The sequence below is a fragment of the Rhinopithecus bieti genome, unplaced genomic scaffold (genome assembly GCF_001698545.2).
Source record: "Rhinopithecus bieti isolate Rb0 unplaced genomic scaffold, ASM169854v2 scaffold_2574, whole genome shotgun sequence".
NCBI lineage: Eukaryota > Metazoa > Chordata > Mammalia > Primates > Cercopithecidae > Rhinopithecus > Rhinopithecus bieti.
In genome coordinates, this window is record NW_016804493.1 from 6109961 (window position 1) to 6130469 (window position 20509).

Consider the following 20509-nt stretch of genomic DNA (forward strand, 5'->3'; position numbering starts at 1 on the left):
TCTCGCTCTGTCACCCAGGCTGGAGTGCAGTGGCCAGATCTCAGCTCACTGCAAGCTCTGCCTCCCGGGTTTACGCCATTCTCCTGCCTCAGCCTCCTGAGTAGCTGGGACTACAGGTGCCCGCCCCTCGCCTGGCTAGTTTTTTTGTATTTTTTAGTAGAGACGGGGTTTCACCATGTTATCCAGGATGGTCTCGATCTCCTGACCTCATGATCCGCCCGTCTCGGCCTCCCAAAGTGCTGGGATTACAGGCTTGAGCCACCGCGCCCGGCCATTGTTTGTTTTTTTTTTTTTTTAATTTTTTTTGAGACAAGAGTCTCACTCTGTCACCCAGGCTAGAGTGCGGTGGTACAGTTATGACTCACTGCAGCCTCAGCCTCCTGGGCTGAAGCGATTTTCCCACCTCAGCCTCCTCAGTAGCTGGGACTGTAGACACAAGCCACCATACCCAGCTAATGAGTGATATTTTAAAATGCATTTGAAAATATACATAGAATAGCAAAATATTTTTTAAAGTGGTGGAAAACAGATGTGCTTTATTGAGGCTTTATAAATAATAAGATGATACACTTAAAATGGGTGAGTTAATTTCTTTTAGGAGATTGGAGTAAAGGCTGTATACCCTCAGTACTCACATGCACATCTATGTTACGGTAGGCTCCATTGCTTTGTAGAGAGAGTAAAGAATTTTCATTTGAACTGTCCAGTTTGTCAAAACTACAATACAGATGATTCACCTCTTTTCACGTGTTGATCAACAGATAATTGTATTGGAAAGCAACTGGATGTCTAGGATACTAGAGAATCAGAATTGTTTTTGAAAACAGTACTGTAGACATTTCTTCCTCTAACTTTCTCTGTGCAGATAGCTGATCTGGCCAATGAAGATACTCCACAGCTGTATGTGGCTTGTGGTAGGGGACCCCGATCATCTCTGAGAGTACTAAGACATGGACTTGAGGTAAGGTTGCAATTTCTAGATAATCTGCAGGGTTTGGAGGGAAGCATTGACAAAGTAGTTGATGGGTTTATTCTAATGTTATCAAAGACATAGTTAAGGTGTCTGTGAAAAAGTATGTTCTTTCTCCCTGACTTCCCCAAAGTTTATACTTGAGATTTTCTTTCCTTTTGTCCCTGAAACGGTCTCACTGTGTTGCCCAGGCTGGTGTGCAATGACACAATCTTGGCTCACTGCAGCCTTGACCTCCTGAGCTCAAGTGATTGTCCTGCCTCAGCCTCCCAAAGTGTTGATTACAGGTGTAAGCCACTGTGCCCAGCCTGTGCTATTTTCTATTCCTTAACTTGTTAGCATGATAGCCCACGTGGTCACTAGTCATGACAGGGAGGCTAGGAAATCTTTATGGAACATTTCACTGTCTCTATACATCTAGTCTTAGTTAAATTAACTATGTCAATGCTGTATATATTTTTGTATCTTATTAAATGTATTCCTCATTACTATATACTCTTAAATAGCATACTTTTATTTATTCATTTATTTTTGTGATGGGGGTCCCACTCTGTCTCCCACGCTGGAATTCAGTAGTGCCATGATGGCTCACTGCAGCCTTGACCTTCCTGGGATCAGGCGATCTTCCCATCTCAGCCTCCTGAATAACTGGGGACTACAGGCATGTGCCACAACATCCAGCTAATTTTTGTATTTTTTGTAGAGACCAGTCTCTGGCTGGTCTTGAAGTCAGGCAGTCTGCCTGCTTTGGCTTCCCAAAGTGCTAGGATCACAGCCTTGAGCCACCACACCTGGCCAAGTGGCATAATTTTTAGTGTTTCTGCAATATTTCACCAAAGTGGGTAGATCATAATTTTTATTTTATTTTATTATTTTTTATTTTTTATTTTTTTTGAGACAGAGTCTCGCTCTGTCGCCCAGGCTGGAGTGCAGTGGCTGGATCTCAGCTCACTGCAAGCTCCGCCTCCCGGGTTTACGCCATTCTCCTGCCTCAGCCTCCACAGTAGCTGGGACTACAGGCGCCCGCCACCTCGCCCGGCTAGTTTTTTGTATTTTTTAGTAGAGACGGGGTTTCACCGTGTTAGCCAGGATGGTCGTCTCGGCCTCGCATAGTGCTGGGATTACAGGCTTGAACCACTGCGCCCGGCCTTCACCAAAATTTCAATGACTCAGACCCAATTTAGAGCCATAGGTCTGTTGTGTGTGTGTGTGTGTGTTTTTTTTTTTTTTTTTTTTTTTTTTGAGTGCAGTGGTGAGACCTTGCTTCACTGTAACCTCCAGCGCCCAGTCTCAAGCAAGCAGTTCTCCCACCTTAGCTTCCCAAGTAGCTGGGACTACAGGTGTGCGCCATCACGCTTAGCTAATTTATTTATTTATTTTGGGTAGAGACAGGGTCTTGCTATGTTGCCAGGGCTGGTCTTGAACTCCTGGGCTCAAGTGATTCTCCCACTTCACCCTCCCAAAGTGTTAGGATTACAGGCGTGAGCCACCGCGCCTGGCCAAGAGCCATTGCTCTTGATTCGTTTAGTTACTTATTTCTCATTGGATCCTAGTGAGCATATGATGAAAGCTAGCGCTTTACACAAAAAACGAGTATGTGCGGCTGGGCACAGTGGCTCACGCTTGTAATTCCAGCACTTTAGGAGGCTGAAGCGGGCGGATCACCCGAGGTCAGGAGTTTGAGACCAGCCTGGCCAACATGGTGAAACCCCTTCTCTACTAAAACTACAAAAATGAACTGGGAGTGGTGGTGGGTTCCTGTAATCCCAGCTGCTCAGGAGACTGAGGCAGGAGAATCGCTTGAACTGGGAGGTAGAGGTTGCAGTGAGCCGAGATCATGCCATTGCACTCCAGCCTGGGCAACAGAGCGAGACTGTCTCCAAAAAAAAGTGCATATGTGCATTAACAGAAAATTTTTGTACAGTGTAACAGATAAAGGGCTCAAGAATCATCATTTTTTAGTTTCCTGCTATTTCTCTCCCCACTTCGAATCTATAGACACACCTTTGTTTTATATAAAAATATTTCCCGAGGCGGGCGGATCATGAGGTCAGGAGATTGAGACCATCTTGGCTAACAGTGAAACCCCGTCTCTACTAAAAATACAAAAAAAATTAGCCGGGTGTGGTGGCGGGCGCCTGTAGTCCCAGCTACTCGAGAGGCTGAGACAGGAGAACCGCATGAACCTGGGAGGCAGAGCTGCCAGAGATCATGCCACTGCACTCCAGCCTGGGCGACAGAGTGAAACTCCGTCTCAAAAAAAAAAATTTTTTTTTTTAAATTGTTGAACGTTGCTTTATTCCTATATGTCTATTTGTTACACCTTGATAGCTAACTAAATTGTGGTCTCAATTGAACTAGGGTGACCTGACAGTTTTACATTTGGTATAGAGTGTATCATAATTGACAGTTGAACTTTATTGATGAAGTTCTTAGGTCTTCCTTCTAATTAAATTATACCAGTAAACTAGGAAAAGCGCTAGTCCTTCTGTGAATATACATGAGTTCTTCCTATAAGATGTGGGTTACACGCTATATATAAGTGGCTAGTTTGTTGTCTCTAGATCATTTACAAATACTTAATAATTTTAATTTTATAATGATTTTACGTTTATAAAAAAAATTGCAGCCGGGCGCGGTGGCTCAAGCCTGTAATCCCAGCACTTTGGGAGGCCGAGACGGGCGGATCACGAGGTCAGGAGATCGAGACCATCCTGGCTAACACGGTGAAACCCCATCTCTACTAAAATACAAAAAACTAGCCGGGCGAGGTGGCGGCGCCTGTAGTCCCAGCTACTCGGGAGGCTGAGGCAGGAGAATGGTGTGAACCCGGGAGGCGGAGCTTGCAGTGAGCTGAGATCTGGCCACTGCACTCCAGCCTGGGTGACAGAGCGAGACTCCGTCTCAAAAAAAAAAAAAAAATTGCAAAGATAGTACGGCGAGTTCCTGTATAACCCACACCCAGTTTTCCCTTCTAGATCATTTTGAATTTGGCTTAGATGTTTTGTTTACTCTTACGTTTGAGAACCTATAGGACATGTAGAGAATCATTCACTCTGAATTTAAGGGGCATAGAAAGACAAAACAGTTAGTGCCCTAAGAGGTGGTGACTGTGTTCTTTCTTTTTTTTGGAGACGGAGTCTTGCTCAGTCACCCAGGCTGGAATGCAGTGGTGCAATCTCAGCTCATGGCAACTCCGCCTCCCAGGTTCAAGCGATTCTCCCGCCTCAGCCTCCTGAATAGCTGAGATTACAGGCACCCGCCATCATGCCCGGCTAATTTTTATATTTTTGCAGAGACGGGTTTCACCGTGTTGGCCAGCTGGTCTTGAACTCCTGATCTCAGGTGATCCACCCGCCTTGGCCTCCCAAAGTGCTGGCATTGCAGGTGTGAGCCATTGGGCCCAGCCAGTGGACTGATTTCTATGAGTGCTTATAGAAGAGAGAGGTGACTGACTGCCAGCCAAGGAGATAAGGGAATAATTTTGCTACAGGATCTGGCATTTGAATTGATCCACATGGGATTTGGCCTTACAGGAGCTAGGGAAAGAAACAGGATGCTAATTTAGATGGCCTGATTCATTCCCAGTGGTTACTGCTGTTCTGAGGATGATCAAGGCATGTTGTACTTGAGGGAAAGGGTTATGGTTTTGGCTGCAGCAACTGTACCCTCTCAGACATCCTGTGACTTTTGCTTCAGACTGTCATGGGGATTGCCACTGTCTCCAGCCTGTTTCGTTCTTAGATTCTTCTTTCACTAGGTGGTATCATCTTTTAAATCCAGCATACATTGTGAACCCTGCCTTTGAGACCTTATTTTTTGATGTGATTGTAAGCAGGTAGCTGAGTTGCATGCTCACTGGATCTGTGGCTTCCCTCCTCTCCTGTCAGGTGTCAGAAATGGCTGTTTCTGAGCTACCCGGTAACCCCAATGCTGTCTGGACAGTGCGTCGACACATTGAAGGTAAGCAGCTCTTTCCCAATAGTCAAAATGAGGGTCTGGGTGCCATTGACACAGAAGGCTTAAAAGGCTGTGTTCATAATACTTCTGTATCATTTCATTTAGCACTATATACCAGAAACTTTCTGGCCCAACACCGTTTTTGAGGCTCTTCCTTTCAGGATGCCTTCACCTACCATTTCTTTTTGTGCAGGTGGGAAAGAGGGGACATAGGTTGGCTGTTATATTTTAGTACATAAAGGTTTCAGTATCATAGAGCTGTCAAATGTGATGTTGACTTTATATTCATAAAGGTACTGGTTTCATCTGTAAGAGGCATGATGTGAGGGAAAGTTGTGCTTTTTCATTCTTCTTCAACTATTTTCTTTTAAATTGTTTTGAAACCACAGTGAAATTCAAGGTGGTGTTCTAGGAATTAAGAGATTTGGGAAAGCTTGTTAGTCAGTCTTGCTAGTGCTTAGGGAAAGCAGAGTGGAATTGAGTGGAATTAGAATTTTAGTGTGAGTGGAAAAGCGGGGATGGGAAAGGAGAAGGGAGTTTGAGCTCCTGGATGTAAATGGTCACCTGATCCTAAAACTTTGAAAGTAATAGGAGAATGCCTAGTAGTTAGTGCAGTAACAGGGAAGTCTTGTGACAATTGAATTGCAGCCTCATAGAAAGAAAGTTCAGTCTCGTTTTTCCCTTGATTCACATTGGAGGTATGTTTTTCTCTTGTTCTCTCAGGAATATGGGATGGGTGAGTAAGATCATCCTTGCCAGCAGACAGCTTTTTTAAGAAAGCAGCTGTAATTCTGCCTGATAGATATTCTGCCTGTATGAAACAGATTTAAGGAGTTGGGAAACATGTAGGAGGAAAACAACTTACTATTAGTAGAATACTCATTTTTGTGGATTTAATTTTCATTGTAGGCATTTGAATCATATCCAAATTGAGTAGAAAGGGAAAAATGTGAATAGGAAATGGGTAGGCTTATAAGCTGAAAAGATAATTATTAAGCACTTGGTTTCGTGTGTAATATCTACATAGAAATTGGTCCGTGTTGGTGTTTTACTTTGGTTTGGTGGCTTGTTGACATTATGGCCCTTGAAAGCATTGCCTAGACTGTTTGAATTAGAAATGTGTTTTAAGATAACCTATTGTGCTTCTTCTTTTTTCCTTTTAACTTTTTAAATAAACTTATTTTAAAACAGATTTAGGGCTGGGTGCAGTGACTCATGCCTGTAATCCCAACACATTGGGAGGCCGAGGTGGGCAGATCACCTGAGGTCAGAGTTTGAGACCAGTCTGGCCAACATGGTGAAACCCCATCTCTACTGAAAATACAAAAGTTAGCTGGGTCTGGTGGTGCACGCCTGTAATCCCAGCTACTTAAGGGGCTGAGGGAGGAGAATCGCTTGAACCTGGGAGGCGGAGGTTGCAGTGAGCCGAGATCGCACTGCTGCACTCCAGCCTGGGTGAGAGAGCGAGACTCCATCTCAAAAAAAAAAAAAGAAAAATAGAATAGAGTTAGGTTTATAGAAAAGTTAACTCGTACTTTTATGAAGAAGACAGGAAGTTACAGGGATTGAGTGTCTCAAGATACAGTCTAAGTAATGGGGATAGAAAATCCTGGCTCCTGAATCTCAGTCGAATGCCCATTTTGATTAACTGCAGTGAGATTCTGTGGGTCTTAGTGGTTCCTTTCAGGATAAATTTAGTTGTTTGAGTGCCCACCATGTACTTAGTAATTAAGATGGACTCTTTGCCTCAGAGCACTTGCCATCTAAAAAAACAAGACAAGTATACAGAACTGTTGTGTGTTGTGAATGTGGTAAAAGGCACAGGTACATTGCTGGGAGGGGTTAAAGGACAGGGCATGTGTTTGAAGGTCAGGACAGGCTCTTTAGAGGGACAGCATTTGCTAACTCGGTGATAGGCAGTTTGTTGCATTATGTAGTTGAACATTTTTCTCCTTTATTAAATCTCAGAAGTCTTGGAAAGGACTATATCCTACTAAATTTTACTCTTTAGGTACTGTAATTTGGGAGTCACCTGTAAATACAGATCAGGTTCTCTTGGTTCACTCACTTTCCAGATACCCCCACTTACTATTGAGTGAACATTCCTTCTGCCCGCACATGCTGCAGTCTTCCAGGCAAATACTAACCTTGGCTGGTACTTGGTGATGCACACTACCAATACCAAGCCTTTTTTTCTCTTCCACAGGTGGCTGGTGAAGGTGCTGATCACCACAGGTGTGTACCTACTGCTAGGGTCGATTGTGGGGTCTTATAGTTTATCCAAGGAGAGGGACCTGCACAAAATATTGAGGCTGCCCTGATGGTGTCTTTCAGAGGGTAACTGCAGTTGGATGTCACTGGGCATAATAGTGCTGCACACCGTCTGCCTGTGCATCAGATGGTCTGAGGCAGGAGTCTGCCTCTCTACCTCCTCCCACAGAATTTGTCATATATGGTTAATTTGCCTTTTACTAAGCTAAAAGAGTCTCTAGCTAGAGAACTTTAGCTTCATACTCTCTTGGAGTTGTACATTCCAGGTGTACTGACTGAAAGATCAGGACCTGGAGAAAGCTTTTGAGTATATTCAGGACTTGCTGAAGCAAGATAAGTATCAGATACCCTTGTCTATGAAGTGAGAGTGAGTTACTGGAGCTTCAGGTATCTGGATGGTCGCTCACTTTACCTTTTGGAGTGAGCTGCTGATTGAGCCTCAAATCCTAACGCAAGGCAAGTAAAAGAGAAAAGCATTCCCTCCTCTGGGGTCCTCAGCAGTGTTCAGACAGATGGGAGCCCTGTTGAATTGAGACCTAAAGATACATTCTCATACCCTGATAGATTCTTCATTGAGGTATGAACTATTGTTTTTTCACGTGAGACTTACATTCCTTAGAAAAGGGCAGTGTGGATGGTACAGTTCCTAGTCTTTTACCTTGACTAAAGCTTGGCTTTGTTCTGAACTCCAACGTTTTTTTAAAAATAATTTTTTGTGGACTGGGCGTGGTGGCTCACGCCTGTAATCCCAGCACTTTGGGAGGCTGAGGTGGGCGGATCACCTGAGGTTGGGAATTTGAGACCAGCCTGACCAATATGGAGAAACCCTGTCTCTACTGAAAATACAAAATTAGCTGGGCGTGGTGGCACATGCCTGTAATCCCAGCTACTAGAGAGGCTGAGGCAGGAGAATTGCTTGAACCTGGGAGGCGGAGGTTGTGGTGAGCCAAGATCGCGCCATTGTATTCCAACCTGGGCAACCAGAGCGAAACTCTCTCCAAAATAATAATAATAATAATAATAATAATAATAATAATAATAATAAATTTTTATAAAGTTGGGATCTTGTAATGTTACCTAGGCTGGTTTTGAACTCCTGAACTCAAATGATCCTCCCTCCTCAACCTCCCAAAGTGTTGGAACCACCGTGCCCAGCTTGAACTCCAACTTTAATCTGCAGTCACTCTAGTACATAAGAGTTCATCTACTGCAAGTCTTCTTCACTGTAGAAGGAAGGGGTAGAAGTTATAGTGTGCTTGATATTCACAGGGCCGTGTTTATTTTGAGGAAATCTGTGATGTAAAGTAGCTTTGAGACATCGTTGACTCTCCCACTTGTTGAATTGTCTAGCAAAAGTATGACCCTATTTAAGTTCACTGAGCATTTATTCTCTTTTATGTTTGAGTAGTCTGAAGTCTTGGTCAAAGGAAAGGCACCCCTCCTCCCTTCCTTGCCCCCTTCTCTCCCATGAAAGTCAAAAGTTGTATGGTCTGTCTTTTGGAAGGTCCCTGTTTCTTTTGGTGAAGATCCGAGACCAGAAATCCTGGCCAGTTACAGCCTTTTGTTGCTTGGCTTTAATTTGCTTTGACACAGCTTTTAAGGTTATTAGGTTTCAGTAATGAGAACATGGTAAATGATACTGTATTCATATAATGTTAAAATTAGACAACTTCTGTTATTTTACACAACAAAAATTTCTAGTACAAAAACAGAACTGGAGTAAAGGTTCCAAACTTGGTGTTACGTAGAGATGGATTTTGGTTTTGTTGTAAGCTATTGAGCCATCCATTTCAGAGATACCCATGTCGTTACTTGTTTTATGATAGTGAGTGGTGCTTAGTCTTACAAAGCCACCTTATAAGACGTTCCCAAAGCATTTGATATATGTTGACAGTTCTAGCAAAATAACCAAAAACCAAGTATCTTCTTGTCCAGTATTATTCCTTATGATTTGGAAATTGAACCTTTACTCTGTGGATTCCTGGTCTAACCATTAGAGCAGGCCCATTGGGAAAGATCTTTAATCCTTGTTTTTCAGCCACCACAGTACGTACATATAGTGTAATATTAACTGAAACAAAAATTTCACGAAACAGTAGTTATCCTACTATATATGAAGCAACTTCATAAATTACATTTATTTCTGTTAAGAAGTGCCTATTGTGCAACATGTTAAATTGATTTTATGTCCTGCTAATAGCGCAGAACGCTGCTGTTGGCCATGCCAGTGATACATCTTCTTTTTTGTTTGTTTTGAGACAGTCTCATTCTGTCGCCCAGGCTGGAGTGCAGTGGGGCGATCTTGGCTCACTGCGGCCTCCGCCTCCCGGGTTCAGGCAATTCTCCTGCTCAACCTCCCGAGTAGTTGGAATTACAGACGCCCACCACCACACCCGACTAATTTTTGTATTTTATTTGATTTATTTTTTAGTAGAGACGGGTTTCACCCTGTCGGTCAGGCTGGTTTCAAACTCCTGACCTCAGGTGATCCGCCCACCTTGGCCTCCCACCCTTGCTGGGATTACAAGCATGAGCCATCATGCCCGGTCGAATGATAACATCTTCACTTGACTCCTGCTTCTGTAAAGAATGCTGGTTCTGCAGAACTGATCTAGTAACCTTAGTTCAGCTGAATCTCATGTGAAGTCATTAGAACCAAAAGTATGCCCTTCATGTGGTTGGGTAGACCAGCCCTGTGGCATTGAGCTCTTGACAAGTGCTTAGGCAGACAGGGTCCTATAGCTGCTACTACTGGGAGTGAGGCAGCCACTACATTGTGTGGTACCTTGTCTTGTTCTGTCCCTTTTTTACCTAATTTCTGGGTAAGGGGGTGTTGATACAAAAATTCAAATGTAAAGGAGGAAAATCTCAACTCTTAAAAAAAAATTAGCATGCCTTTAGTCAACATTTATCAAGCTTTATGCCAAACATGGTACTGGATGGGGACACTTGCAGAAGCTGTTGTATGTTTTAGAGTGAGATACATGGAAAATACATGGCCTTTATGGGATCTGCAGAAGAAACTGAGGGTTTCTGGTATACCTCAAGTCGTCTGACTTCCTTGAGAAACGCATTAGTGTTTATTCAACCACATTTAATTAGAAGAAGCAAATTCTAGTAGGATTGCTCACGACCACACAATTGTTCTGTTTCGAAATAGTGAAAAACAGAGAGGTCAAGGAATAACAATATAAACAATCCCCACCCCCCATTTCCTGGTTATCTAGTTTTCTTACATCATTCTCACTGGGACTGGGATTCTCAGCTTCCAACCCTAGAATGAGTTAGTCTCACAGAGGCTTAAGTAATCTCTGTTTTGTTCATTAGAGCTTATGTTCATTTCTACATAAGCTGCTTTTGGAAGAAGTTAGGGGTCTTTCCTAGTTAGAAGGAGTATCTCTTCTTAGGAAGGGGTTGTGTGATTGACGACTGGCACAAATAAATGAAACTCTAGCTCAGTATGTTCATGTATCAATATTGTAGTATTTAAAATGTCCTCATGCCTCCGATTGCCTTGCTTTGTCCCTCTCACTTCTTTAGCAGATGTCTCAAGAAAATATTGAGGAAGCAGGGTTTATCTGTAGGCTCTTATGACCCCTAGTTTTCTTCTGGATCATCTTGCTCTGTGTGCATGTGTTTGTGTGTATGTGTGTAATAACTACACATAGAAGAAGTGCCTTGGAAGGTTTCTGAAGAGAACTCATAGTGTTTCATTTGGCTTTGTAATTCTAATGAGTTCTTATCTAACCAGCTCCCTTCTTTTCTTTTTCAGATGAGTTTGATGCCTATATCATTGTGTCTTTCGTGAATGCCACCCTGGTGTTGTCCATTGGAGAGACTGTAGAAGAAGTGACTGACTCTGGGTTCCTGGGGACCACCCCGACCTTGTCCTGCTCCTTGTTAGGAGATGATGCCTTGGTGCAGGTGAGGGTTCTCAGAGCTTACCTACTCGGCCTGCTTTGTTCTTTCTTGGCCTTCATTGTGATGTGGCTGCTGTGTTCATGTCTCTTCACCCTCACCTTCCAGTAAGCGTTAGGGACGGAACTTACGATTTTGGTACATAACATCCTCCTCTGTATTTGCCATTTTTCTGTTACAGAGCCACATCACTGCAGCTTTCATCTCTAGTAAAGATCTTTATAAGTGTTTTGTTAATAAGCTTTGAACTTCTTTGAAGTGGACACCGCAAAACATTAACTGTTTAAAAGTTGACCTTGCCTGGGGTCTACTAACTCTTTTGTCATTGATTCAACTGGTGCCTCAAATGCAGTGGCCTCAGATCTGATTGTAGTGACAGATCTGATAGATGTGAGGGTCATTCTGAGTGATGAATCAAATTGTTAAAGTCAGGTTTCTTTCTGTTACTGACTCTAGGTCTATCCAGATGGCATTCGGCACATACGAGCAGACAAGAGAGTCAATGAGTGGAAGACCCCTGGAAAGAAAACAATTGTGAAGTGTGCAGTGAACCAGCGACAAGTGGTGATTGCCCTGACGGGAGGAGAGTTGGTCTATTTCGAGATGGATCCCGTATGTTATTTTATCATTCACTGTGGGACTTAGTATAGGGTCCAAAGAGAAAGATGGGCAATGTAATCTAGTCATTTAGATGACAGTATGGTGAAACCCCGTCTCTACTAAAAATACAAAAATTAATGGACGTGGTGACACACACTTGTAGTCCTAGCTACTCAGGAGGCTAAGGCAGGAGAATTCCTTGAACCTGGGAGGCAGAGGTTGCAGTGAGCTGAGATCACGCCACTGCACTCCAGCCTGGCGACAGAGCGAGACTCCATCTCAAAAAAAAAAAAAAAGCGAGTTGGAGTGACAGTGTTCACAAACCAATTTGGCCCTTTACAGAGATGAGGAAAAAGGGTAAGTTGATATCTAATTCTGGGTAGAGTTATGAATTCCCCTATTAGCAATGAAACACTTGCTCCTCCTGCATTTCACTCTCTACTTTTCCAACAAATATTTGGCATAGAATTAATTTCTGCAGTCTGAATCCATTTCAGAAAACTTCTATATGGAAGAATGTTCAGTACATATAATTATCTTGCTCTCAGGAGGGCTCTAGTATGGCCAGATTTGTAGCCTTACTGCACCTTTGGTTGAGGTTTCTTTGTCTTCAACTATATTTGAATTCCCTTCACCCAAAGTATTCTTGTAAACACATAAACAGTTTTATATATCTCCATTTCCTGAGAGCAAAGTTGGCTAAGAAAATTTGTGGCACATTGACCTTGTTCATTCTCTTATTGATGGAAGATACTCATTTTGCTTGCTGTGAGCCTGTTAAATTCAGTCTTAAGAACTCAGGTAGAGAAATTCTTGTCATTGATTATAGTAAGAGGAGTGAGAGTATGCAGAACCAAATACAACAGCCGTCCTTCATTCTCTGGATCCAGGGTTTTGGGGTGAATTGGAGCATCTAGACCCACCCCTTTGTAGTTTTGACCTCGCTCTGCCTTTCCTCCTGTAGTCAGGACAGCTGAATGAGTACACAGAACGGAAGGAGATGTCAGCGGATGTGGTGTGCATGAGTCTGGCCAATGTACCCCCGGGAGAGCAGCGGTCTCGCTTCCTGGCTGTGGGGCTTGTGGACAACACTGTCAGAATCATCTCCCTGGACCCCTCAGTGAGTGACACTCTGAGCTTCAAGGATCATCTGGTTGGAACCTGAGCATCTGGCCCACTCCTGATATCCATCTCTGAGATCAACTGGGTTAGACCCCAGAATCCGTACCTGCTGCTTCTCTTGTCATTGCAGTGTGTTCCAGGAGTTTCCTGCTGTGGGTTAAGGATATGATCTGAGACTACAGAAATGTTTCTTTGGCTTAAACCTCAACTCCCTTTTTTTAGTTAAAAACCAAGACTGCATAAATTTGACTTGCTGCAGGACCCTAGATGACTTTTCGGGAGGTGTGCTTTGCTTAATTACCTTTACCATTATCTTCTTTGACACAAGGAGGAAAGCATGATCTTCCCGAAGCTTATTCTGAGATTGGGTATAACTAATAACCCAATACTCTCTTAGAACTCATTCCCGGGTTTTTTTCTGTGCATAAGGAAGTACTTTTTCAATCCTAGAATTAGATTTCTCTGGGTATGTTTTTTTCCTAAAATTGTCATTTTCTGTGTTTTATGATTTTTCTCTCCCTCTCAGGACTGTTTGCAACCTCTAAGCATGCAGGCTCTCCCAGCCCAGCCTGAGTCCTTGTGTATCGTGGAAATGGGTGGGACGGAGAAGCAGGATGAGCTGGGTGAGAGGGGCTCGATTGGCTTCCTATACCTGAATATTGGGCTACAGGTAAGAGATCCAGAGGCCCACATTGTGGACATCAGGCCTTTTGTAGGTTTCACACACTCCTTTGTTTGGTAACAGGCGTTTCCTCTGCCCGTGGTTTCAGATCCTCACCTATGAAAAGTAAACTGTCACTCTGGGTTCCACTTTTCTCAGCTCTTTAATTTGAACAAATCAGGCTGGGAAAGAAATATTTTGATCAAATGCTTTTTGATAGCTACTCTAAGTCAGAACTGGCTGGGTTCCTCAAGGATCAACTGTAGTTCCCACTATTCATTAGTTTCAGAAGCAGAAACAAATACCTCTCAGTTCATCATTGTCTTCATTAGCAATAAAGGACCCCTAAATGTTCTCTGTTGTCAAAGTTGCTGAGCTCTTTGTGCTGTGAAAAAAAGGTGTGCTTTGATCCTAAGAGTGTCAGGATTTTTGATCATATGCTTTTCATTTTCCTTAATGATTATTGACTCAGACATCTGAGTAATCTCGCCCAGGTACTTTTTGCTTTTTAATTTTACTTCCTAATTTAGAAATCTCAAACATAGCCAGAAGTTAGAGAGACTAATACAATGAACTTCCAGGTACCCCTTTTTTTGGGGGGCGGGTTGTTATTATTTTTCTTTTTTAGTTTTTTTCTTTTGTTGGATTTTTATGGGCTGCCACGTGGGTTTTCTATCTTTTCTTTTGTAGTTTTAACAGCTATCAACAACATTCTGCTCTTGTTGTTTTGTCTTTTCCCTGGACTATTTTAAAGCAAATCCACGATGTATCATTTCATCTACAAATACTTGATAATGTAGCTCCAACAGATGTCTGTTTTTGTAAGATATTAGTATTATGCTCAGCAAAATATAACAATCGTTCCTTATTATCATGTTTCAGTTTTCCCTGTTCTTCTTTCCCCCAATGTGTCTTTATAGTTGGTTGTCCTCAGGATCTCAGCGTAGCAGTCTATGCTTTTTCCATTTGCTTCATCTGTCTTTTTATGTCTCTTAAACTGTCCTACCCCATTTTGAAGCATAATAAGATAAGATCATTTGTCTCGTAGCATTTCCCACCTTCTGGACTTTAAAGTCATTCCTTGTGTGTTCAATGTTTCTGTATCCTCTGTATCAAGCTGGTGGGTAGAGTATTAGAACATGCTGTCCCTTAGAAATGTAAGGTGAGCTACAGGTGTAATTTAAATTTTCTAGTAGCCACAAACAGGAAAAAAGTAATTTTAATGTTTTGTTTTTTTTTTCCTTTAAAAAAAAAAGCAGAGACAGGGTCTCGCTGTGTTGCTCAGGCTGGTCTTCTCTTGAACTCCTGGCCTCAACCAATCCTCCTACATTGGCCTCCAAAAGTGCTGGTGGGAATGCGGGCATGAACCACCGTGCCTGGCCAGTTTTGATGTTTTATTAACTCTGTATATCTAAAATCATTCCAACATGTAGTTAATATAAAAATTGCTGAGCTATTTTACCTTTTTCTCTCTCTCTTTTTTTTAAACTAAGGCTGAAGTCTGGTATTTGGCACTTTACACTTAACGTCTTAGTTCTCTTTAAAATTTATTTTTATTAAAAAAATAATTTCTTCCTTGAGACAGAGTCTTACTCCATTGCCCAGGCTGGAGTGCAGTGGTGTGATCTCAGCTCACTGCAGCCTCTGTCTCCTGGGTTCAAGCGATTCTCATGCCTGAGCCTCTTGAGTAGCCGGGATTATGGTGTGCACCACTACTTCCGGCTAATTTTTCTTGTTTCTAGTAGAGATGGGGTTTTGCCATGTTGCTCAGGCTAATCTTGACCTCCTGAGCTCAAGCGATCCACCTGCCTTGGCCTCCCAAAGGGCTGGGATTACAGGTGTGAGAAACCACACCTGGTCCTGTCTCAGTTCTGACTAGCCACACGTGGCTTGGGGTAGCTATAGTATCGGATATTGCAGAAGAAGAAAGTTGGTTAGATTCAGATTTCATTATTAGGGGAGGGGGACAGGAATATAGATGGTGCTCTTCACTCTATTGCATCATGTCAGGAGGTGTGTAATGTCTGGTTGTCCCACTCACAGTAATGTTGGGATGTTTATCTGTATCTGTGTTAAAGTTCCCATCAACCTTTTACTTACAGCTATTACACACATTGCCTAGGTTCATTCTTTCATTAGTAGTTGGAAAATGATTTATTTCTTTTGAGATTTAATTAGTTGGAGTTCTAAAGACAAAATTTGCATCATTTCTTTGCTTACGCTAAGTACAGTTCATACAGGAAAAGGATAAGTACTTTTTTCTCATTATTCACCTGTTTTCAGAGTAAGGAGTGAGGGCCACAGCACTCCCTTCAGTGGGGACCCGTAAAGTGGGTTTTTTGCTGTTTTTTGGAGTAACACTGGTCAGGTGCTGTAATCCCAGCACTTTGAGAGGCTGAGGTGGGTGGATCGCTTGAGCTTAGCTCCTTGGGAAGCTGAGGTGGGAGGATTGCTTGAGCCTGGGAGGTGGAGGCTGCAGTGAGCCAAGACTGTGGCACTGTACTCCAGCCTGGGTGACAGTGAGACCCTGTCTCAAGAAATAAATAAAAATTTAAAAAAATAGAGTAACATCATAAACTTGTGGATTTTTATGTGTTTGTGCTTAAAACTCCTCTTTTTTTTTTTTTAAACAGAGACAGAGTCTCACTATGTTGGCCAGGTTGTTCTTTAATCCTTCCTTGGCCTTCCACAGTGTTGTGATTATAGATGTGAGCCACCTCACCTGGCTTTTTTTTTAGGGGGCTGGAGGGTGGTAAATTGCCTCATTCTAGAATAGTGGGAATTTCTATTTGAAGTTAGTTCCTTTGTCCTTTTAACATGACCCTACAATTGGTAGGGGTTTCCTTGCCTTGTTGCACAAGAAAGCGTCCCCACATGCGTCTGGAACATTCTTGCCCCAGCCCCAAACTAGTCATTCCTTTTAGGAACCTTGTTCCTTTAAAAAGAAGTGCTGTTTAGGAACCATGGTCTTTGTGGTTATTTAATTATTTATTTGAAATATACAATAGTGAAGAAGGATTTAACATACATGTTAAAAAAAATTAAGATATAGTGAAAATGTGTGTTTTACTTAGTAGATGCTCCATAACTTTGAATGATTAAGTGATTCAGTGAGAGAATGAATGAATGGCTATCTGATTATTAGGATCTTTTTTAAACAACCAAGTCATTTCTTTCCATCTGCTCTAATTTCTTATATGAAGTAGCCAAGGGAGAGGTTTTCCTGTTATAGCTGATAAGCTTCCATCAGGCTTCACCTGCTCCTCTCCTTTTGATTAGAACGGTGTGCTGCTGAGGACTGTCCTGGACCCTGTCACTGGGGATTTGTCTGACACTCGCACTCGGTACCTGGGGTCCCGTCCTGTGAAGCTGTTCCGAGTCCGAATGCAAGGCCAGGAGGCAGTAAGTAATGAAGGTTGGGGACAGGCAACATGTTTGGGATTTTAGTGGCACCATCTGAAAACAATCTTTGTTGTAAGTTTTACTTTCACTAATTTGCCACTCCATCTTGATTGGTTTCCATCATGTGGGAAGTCCTGAGTTTCCTAACCTAGAGCTTCCTCATTGGGGCTCCATGGCACCGTGTCATGATTTGATTATAGTTGAGTTGAGGTATCGATCCCTTTAGCCCTCTGGCTGGTCAAATAGGGCTGGAAACCTCCCCTCTAGGACACCACTAGCCATGAGAATTCTCGGGTTTTATCCCAGTCTTAGATCAGTGTCAAGTTTACTACCTAATGTGAAAGAGATTAGAAAACATTGTATCCTTTATAGTTAAGAATGTTAGTGTTTCTGGGCACTGTGCTAACTGATTCCATTTTTTTTTTTTTTTTTTTTTTTTTTTTTTTTTTTTTTTTTTTTTTTTTTTTGAGATGGAGTCTCACTCTATTGCCCAGGCTGGAATGCAATGGTGCAAGCTTGGCTCACTGCAACCTCCGCCTCCTGGGTTCAAGTGATTCTCTTGCCTCAGCCTCCCGAGTAGCTGGGATTACAGGTGCATGCCACCAGGCCCAGCTAATTTTTGTATTTTTAGTAAGGATGGGGTTTCACTATGTTGGCCAAGTTGGTCTTGAACTCCTGACTTCAGGTGATCTGCCCGCCTTGGCCTCCCAAAGTGCTGGGATTATAGGCATGAGCCACCATACCTGACCTTCATTCCATTTAATTCTTGCAGCTGCCCAGCCTTGTGGTACTATTTTCATTTTACACACGTGGAAGCAGGCTTTGAGAGATGAAGTGATTAGTCTAGATCATATGGCTCGTAGCCCATGCTTTTCACATATGCTAAGCCATGGTGCCTCTCTAGCCCTCTTTTTCTTAAGATAGCCTGTTAGATTTCTAGAATATCTTAGGATACTCTGCAGACTGAAATTTGGGGATAGGGCTTTTGTTCACCTTACCATGGTTTTTTCCCAAACCTTATTGGAGCTGTTTTTTTTTCCCCCTCAGGTATTGGCCATGTCAAGCCGCTCATGGTTGAGCTATTCTTACCAGTCTCGCTTCCATCTCACCCCCCTGTCTTATGAGACACTGGAATTTGCATCGGGTTTTGCCTCAGAACAGTGTCCCGAGGGCATTGTGGCCATCTCCACCAACACCCTGCGGTGAGTGAGTGTTTGAAGCTCAGCAGGAAGCCTTTCTGCCAAGGGCTCAGACTGGTTCTGCCAGAGTGTTGGAGGAGGCTGTGAAGAGGTGGCAGAGAGCCGACTTTACCATGAAGCTTATGTGTTGCAATTGAAACCTTCATTTGGCTTAGCATTTTAGTATCTGAGAGCCAAGTTTCGGTGTTTTAGCTTCTGTTAAGACTTTCAAGGCAAAGCTTTAATACAGTCCAGTCTTCCTGAGATTTCAGATTTTTGTTTTCTAGCAAAAGGGCATTGCCATTGGATTCGTTTTAGAGCAAGTATTGGATCACTGCTTTGATAATCTTTCTTACTCTGTCTTGCCATTTGTGGTATTAAATCCTAAATTTTAACCTACATGAAAAAAGTTGACAGAACTGTTCTTCCTGATAATATTGATGTGAAGTTTGAGCACTATGTGTAATATTGCTTGCAAGATGGAAAAGAACCTAAAATAACCCAGTCAGTTTGGCTTCCTCAAATTTTGGGGGGCTTTTAAAATTAAGCCACCAAAGTTGTTCACATCCTGGTTATAATTATTGGCTGTTCATAATGAAACTATGGCCTCTTGATAGATTAATTACTATTGCTTATCAAATGAGCTCTCAAAATTTCTTTGCAGCAACTTTCAGGGTCTTTTCATGGTCATTGTCCTTTTTCTTTCTGTCATCTTTGTATTTATCTTCTGCTCTAGCAGAATTTATCTCCCTGCACTCCTCTACATCACTAATATTTTTTAAATCTCTGCCTGTGCTGGAATGCTTCACCCACATGCATACCTGCCTGTCAGTGTTCCCCTTGGCTTTTAAGCCAGCCTTGTATCCTCATCTGTGGTCCCTACCTCCTGAATTCCTATAGATCTAGACAATCCCTACAGATTTTTAGGCTTTCCTAGGAGCAGAACTTACTTCCCCCCAAAACTAAATCAGGGAAGATGACTGTGAGACATAAAAGCATAGTGCTTGGGGGCAGTTCATTTTTTAAATTATTTTATTTTAAATTTATTTTTTTTTGAGACAAGGTCTTGCTCTGTTGTACAGGTTGGAGTGCAGTGGTGTGATCATGGCTCACTGCAGCCCCAACTTCCTGGACTCAAGCTATTTCTGCCTTAACCTCTCAAGTACCTGGTGGGACTATAAGCGCATGCCATCATGCCCGTCTGATTTTTGTGGTTTTTTAAATAGAGACAGGATTTCACCTTGGTGCCTAGGCTGGTCTTGAGCTCCTGAGCTCAAGAGATTCTCCCACCTCAGCCTCCCAAATCACCAAAACTGAGGTGATTTTTGTTCACAAAGGCATCCACTTTATTTTATGAAGCACAGTCACTACAGATACCATACATGTTCAGGTAATTGCAGTGTTCACAACAAATTTGGGATTGGGCGCTTTATTATCATTAGAGTGATTAAAAAAAAATCTTTTGACAATCGTTTGTGTTTCATTGGTGAGAGCTAGAATTGCCATGAATTGTGGTAGGGTGTTGCCAAATGGGAAGGCCCTTCCCGGATCTCTGTGTCTGCAGTGCAGTTTTCTAGATTAGGAGGCTGTTGTTTAATGTTGCCTAATGCTAGCGTTAGAGCGTCAGGGATTGATGTGTTTACTGACTGCTCAAAGCCTATTTCAACACCAATTTCTAGGTCCTGAGTGAGTATTAAATAACTGCCTTGCGTTTCTGTCATAGGATTTTGGCATTAGAGAAGCTCGGTGCTGTCTTCAATCAAGTAGCCTTCCCACTGCAGTACACACCCAGGAAATTTGTCATCCACCCTGAGAGTAACAACCTTATTATCATTGAAACGGACCACAATGCCTACACTGAGGCCACAAAAGCTCAGAGAAAGCAGCAGATGGCAGAGGTAATGAGACTGACGTTCAGGGGTTCTGTTAAAAGATGTGTGAAATTACGTTGAAAAGTTTAAACTGCTCAGCACTTTGGGAGGCTGAGATGGGAGGATTGCTAGTTCGAGACCAGCCTGGGCAACATAGCAAAACCGCACCTCTATTAAAAATTTTGAAAGATAGCCTGGTGTGTTGGTGCACTCCTGGTATGTTGGCACACTCCACTGCATACCAGTGGCACTCTGGACATGAGACTGTCAAAAGTTTAAACTCCTGTAATTGTTGTTATATTCTTTGTTTTTAAAGATCTAGGCTCTTTTCAGCTTCTTTAAGCAGAGGCCTTTGCCCCAAAGTACTTCATGTTAGAGCCTTTCTTGTAACCCAGGACTATACTCTGACCTCCATTTATTCACAATTAAGTTCCCTCTCTGAAACAGAATTCTCCCGTCTTTGAGCTTCCAAAATAGACTGTATTTCCTGGATTTGGGCCCAAAGGAGACAGCTTTCATGTTCTCCACAATACCAGCTCTTTATAGAACTCATTGC

General features: G+C 42.6%; 1 protein-coding gene across 2 annotated transcripts in view; it reads left to right on the top strand.

Annotated features, from left to right (window-relative positions):
• SF3B3 (splicing factor 3b subunit 3) overlaps positions 1 to 20509 on the top strand; it is a 52955-nt gene that overhangs the window by 24208 nt on the left and 8238 nt on the right. For both annotated transcript variants that reach the window (XM_017868747.1, XM_017868748.1), the window contains 9 exons: positions 866 to 961; positions 4861 to 4933; positions 10974 to 11125; positions 11576 to 11731; positions 12684 to 12839; positions 13368 to 13511; positions 16782 to 16904; positions 17952 to 18106; positions 19806 to 19980. In XM_017868747.1, coding sequence (XP_017724236.1) covers positions 866 to 961; positions 4861 to 4933; positions 10974 to 11125; positions 11576 to 11731; positions 12684 to 12839; positions 13368 to 13511; positions 16782 to 16904; positions 17952 to 18106; positions 19806 to 19980 — 1230 coding nt within the window. The remainder of the gene's footprint in view (positions 1 to 865; positions 962 to 4860; positions 4934 to 10973; positions 11126 to 11575; positions 11732 to 12683; positions 12840 to 13367; positions 13512 to 16781; positions 16905 to 17951; positions 18107 to 19805; positions 19981 to 20509) is intronic.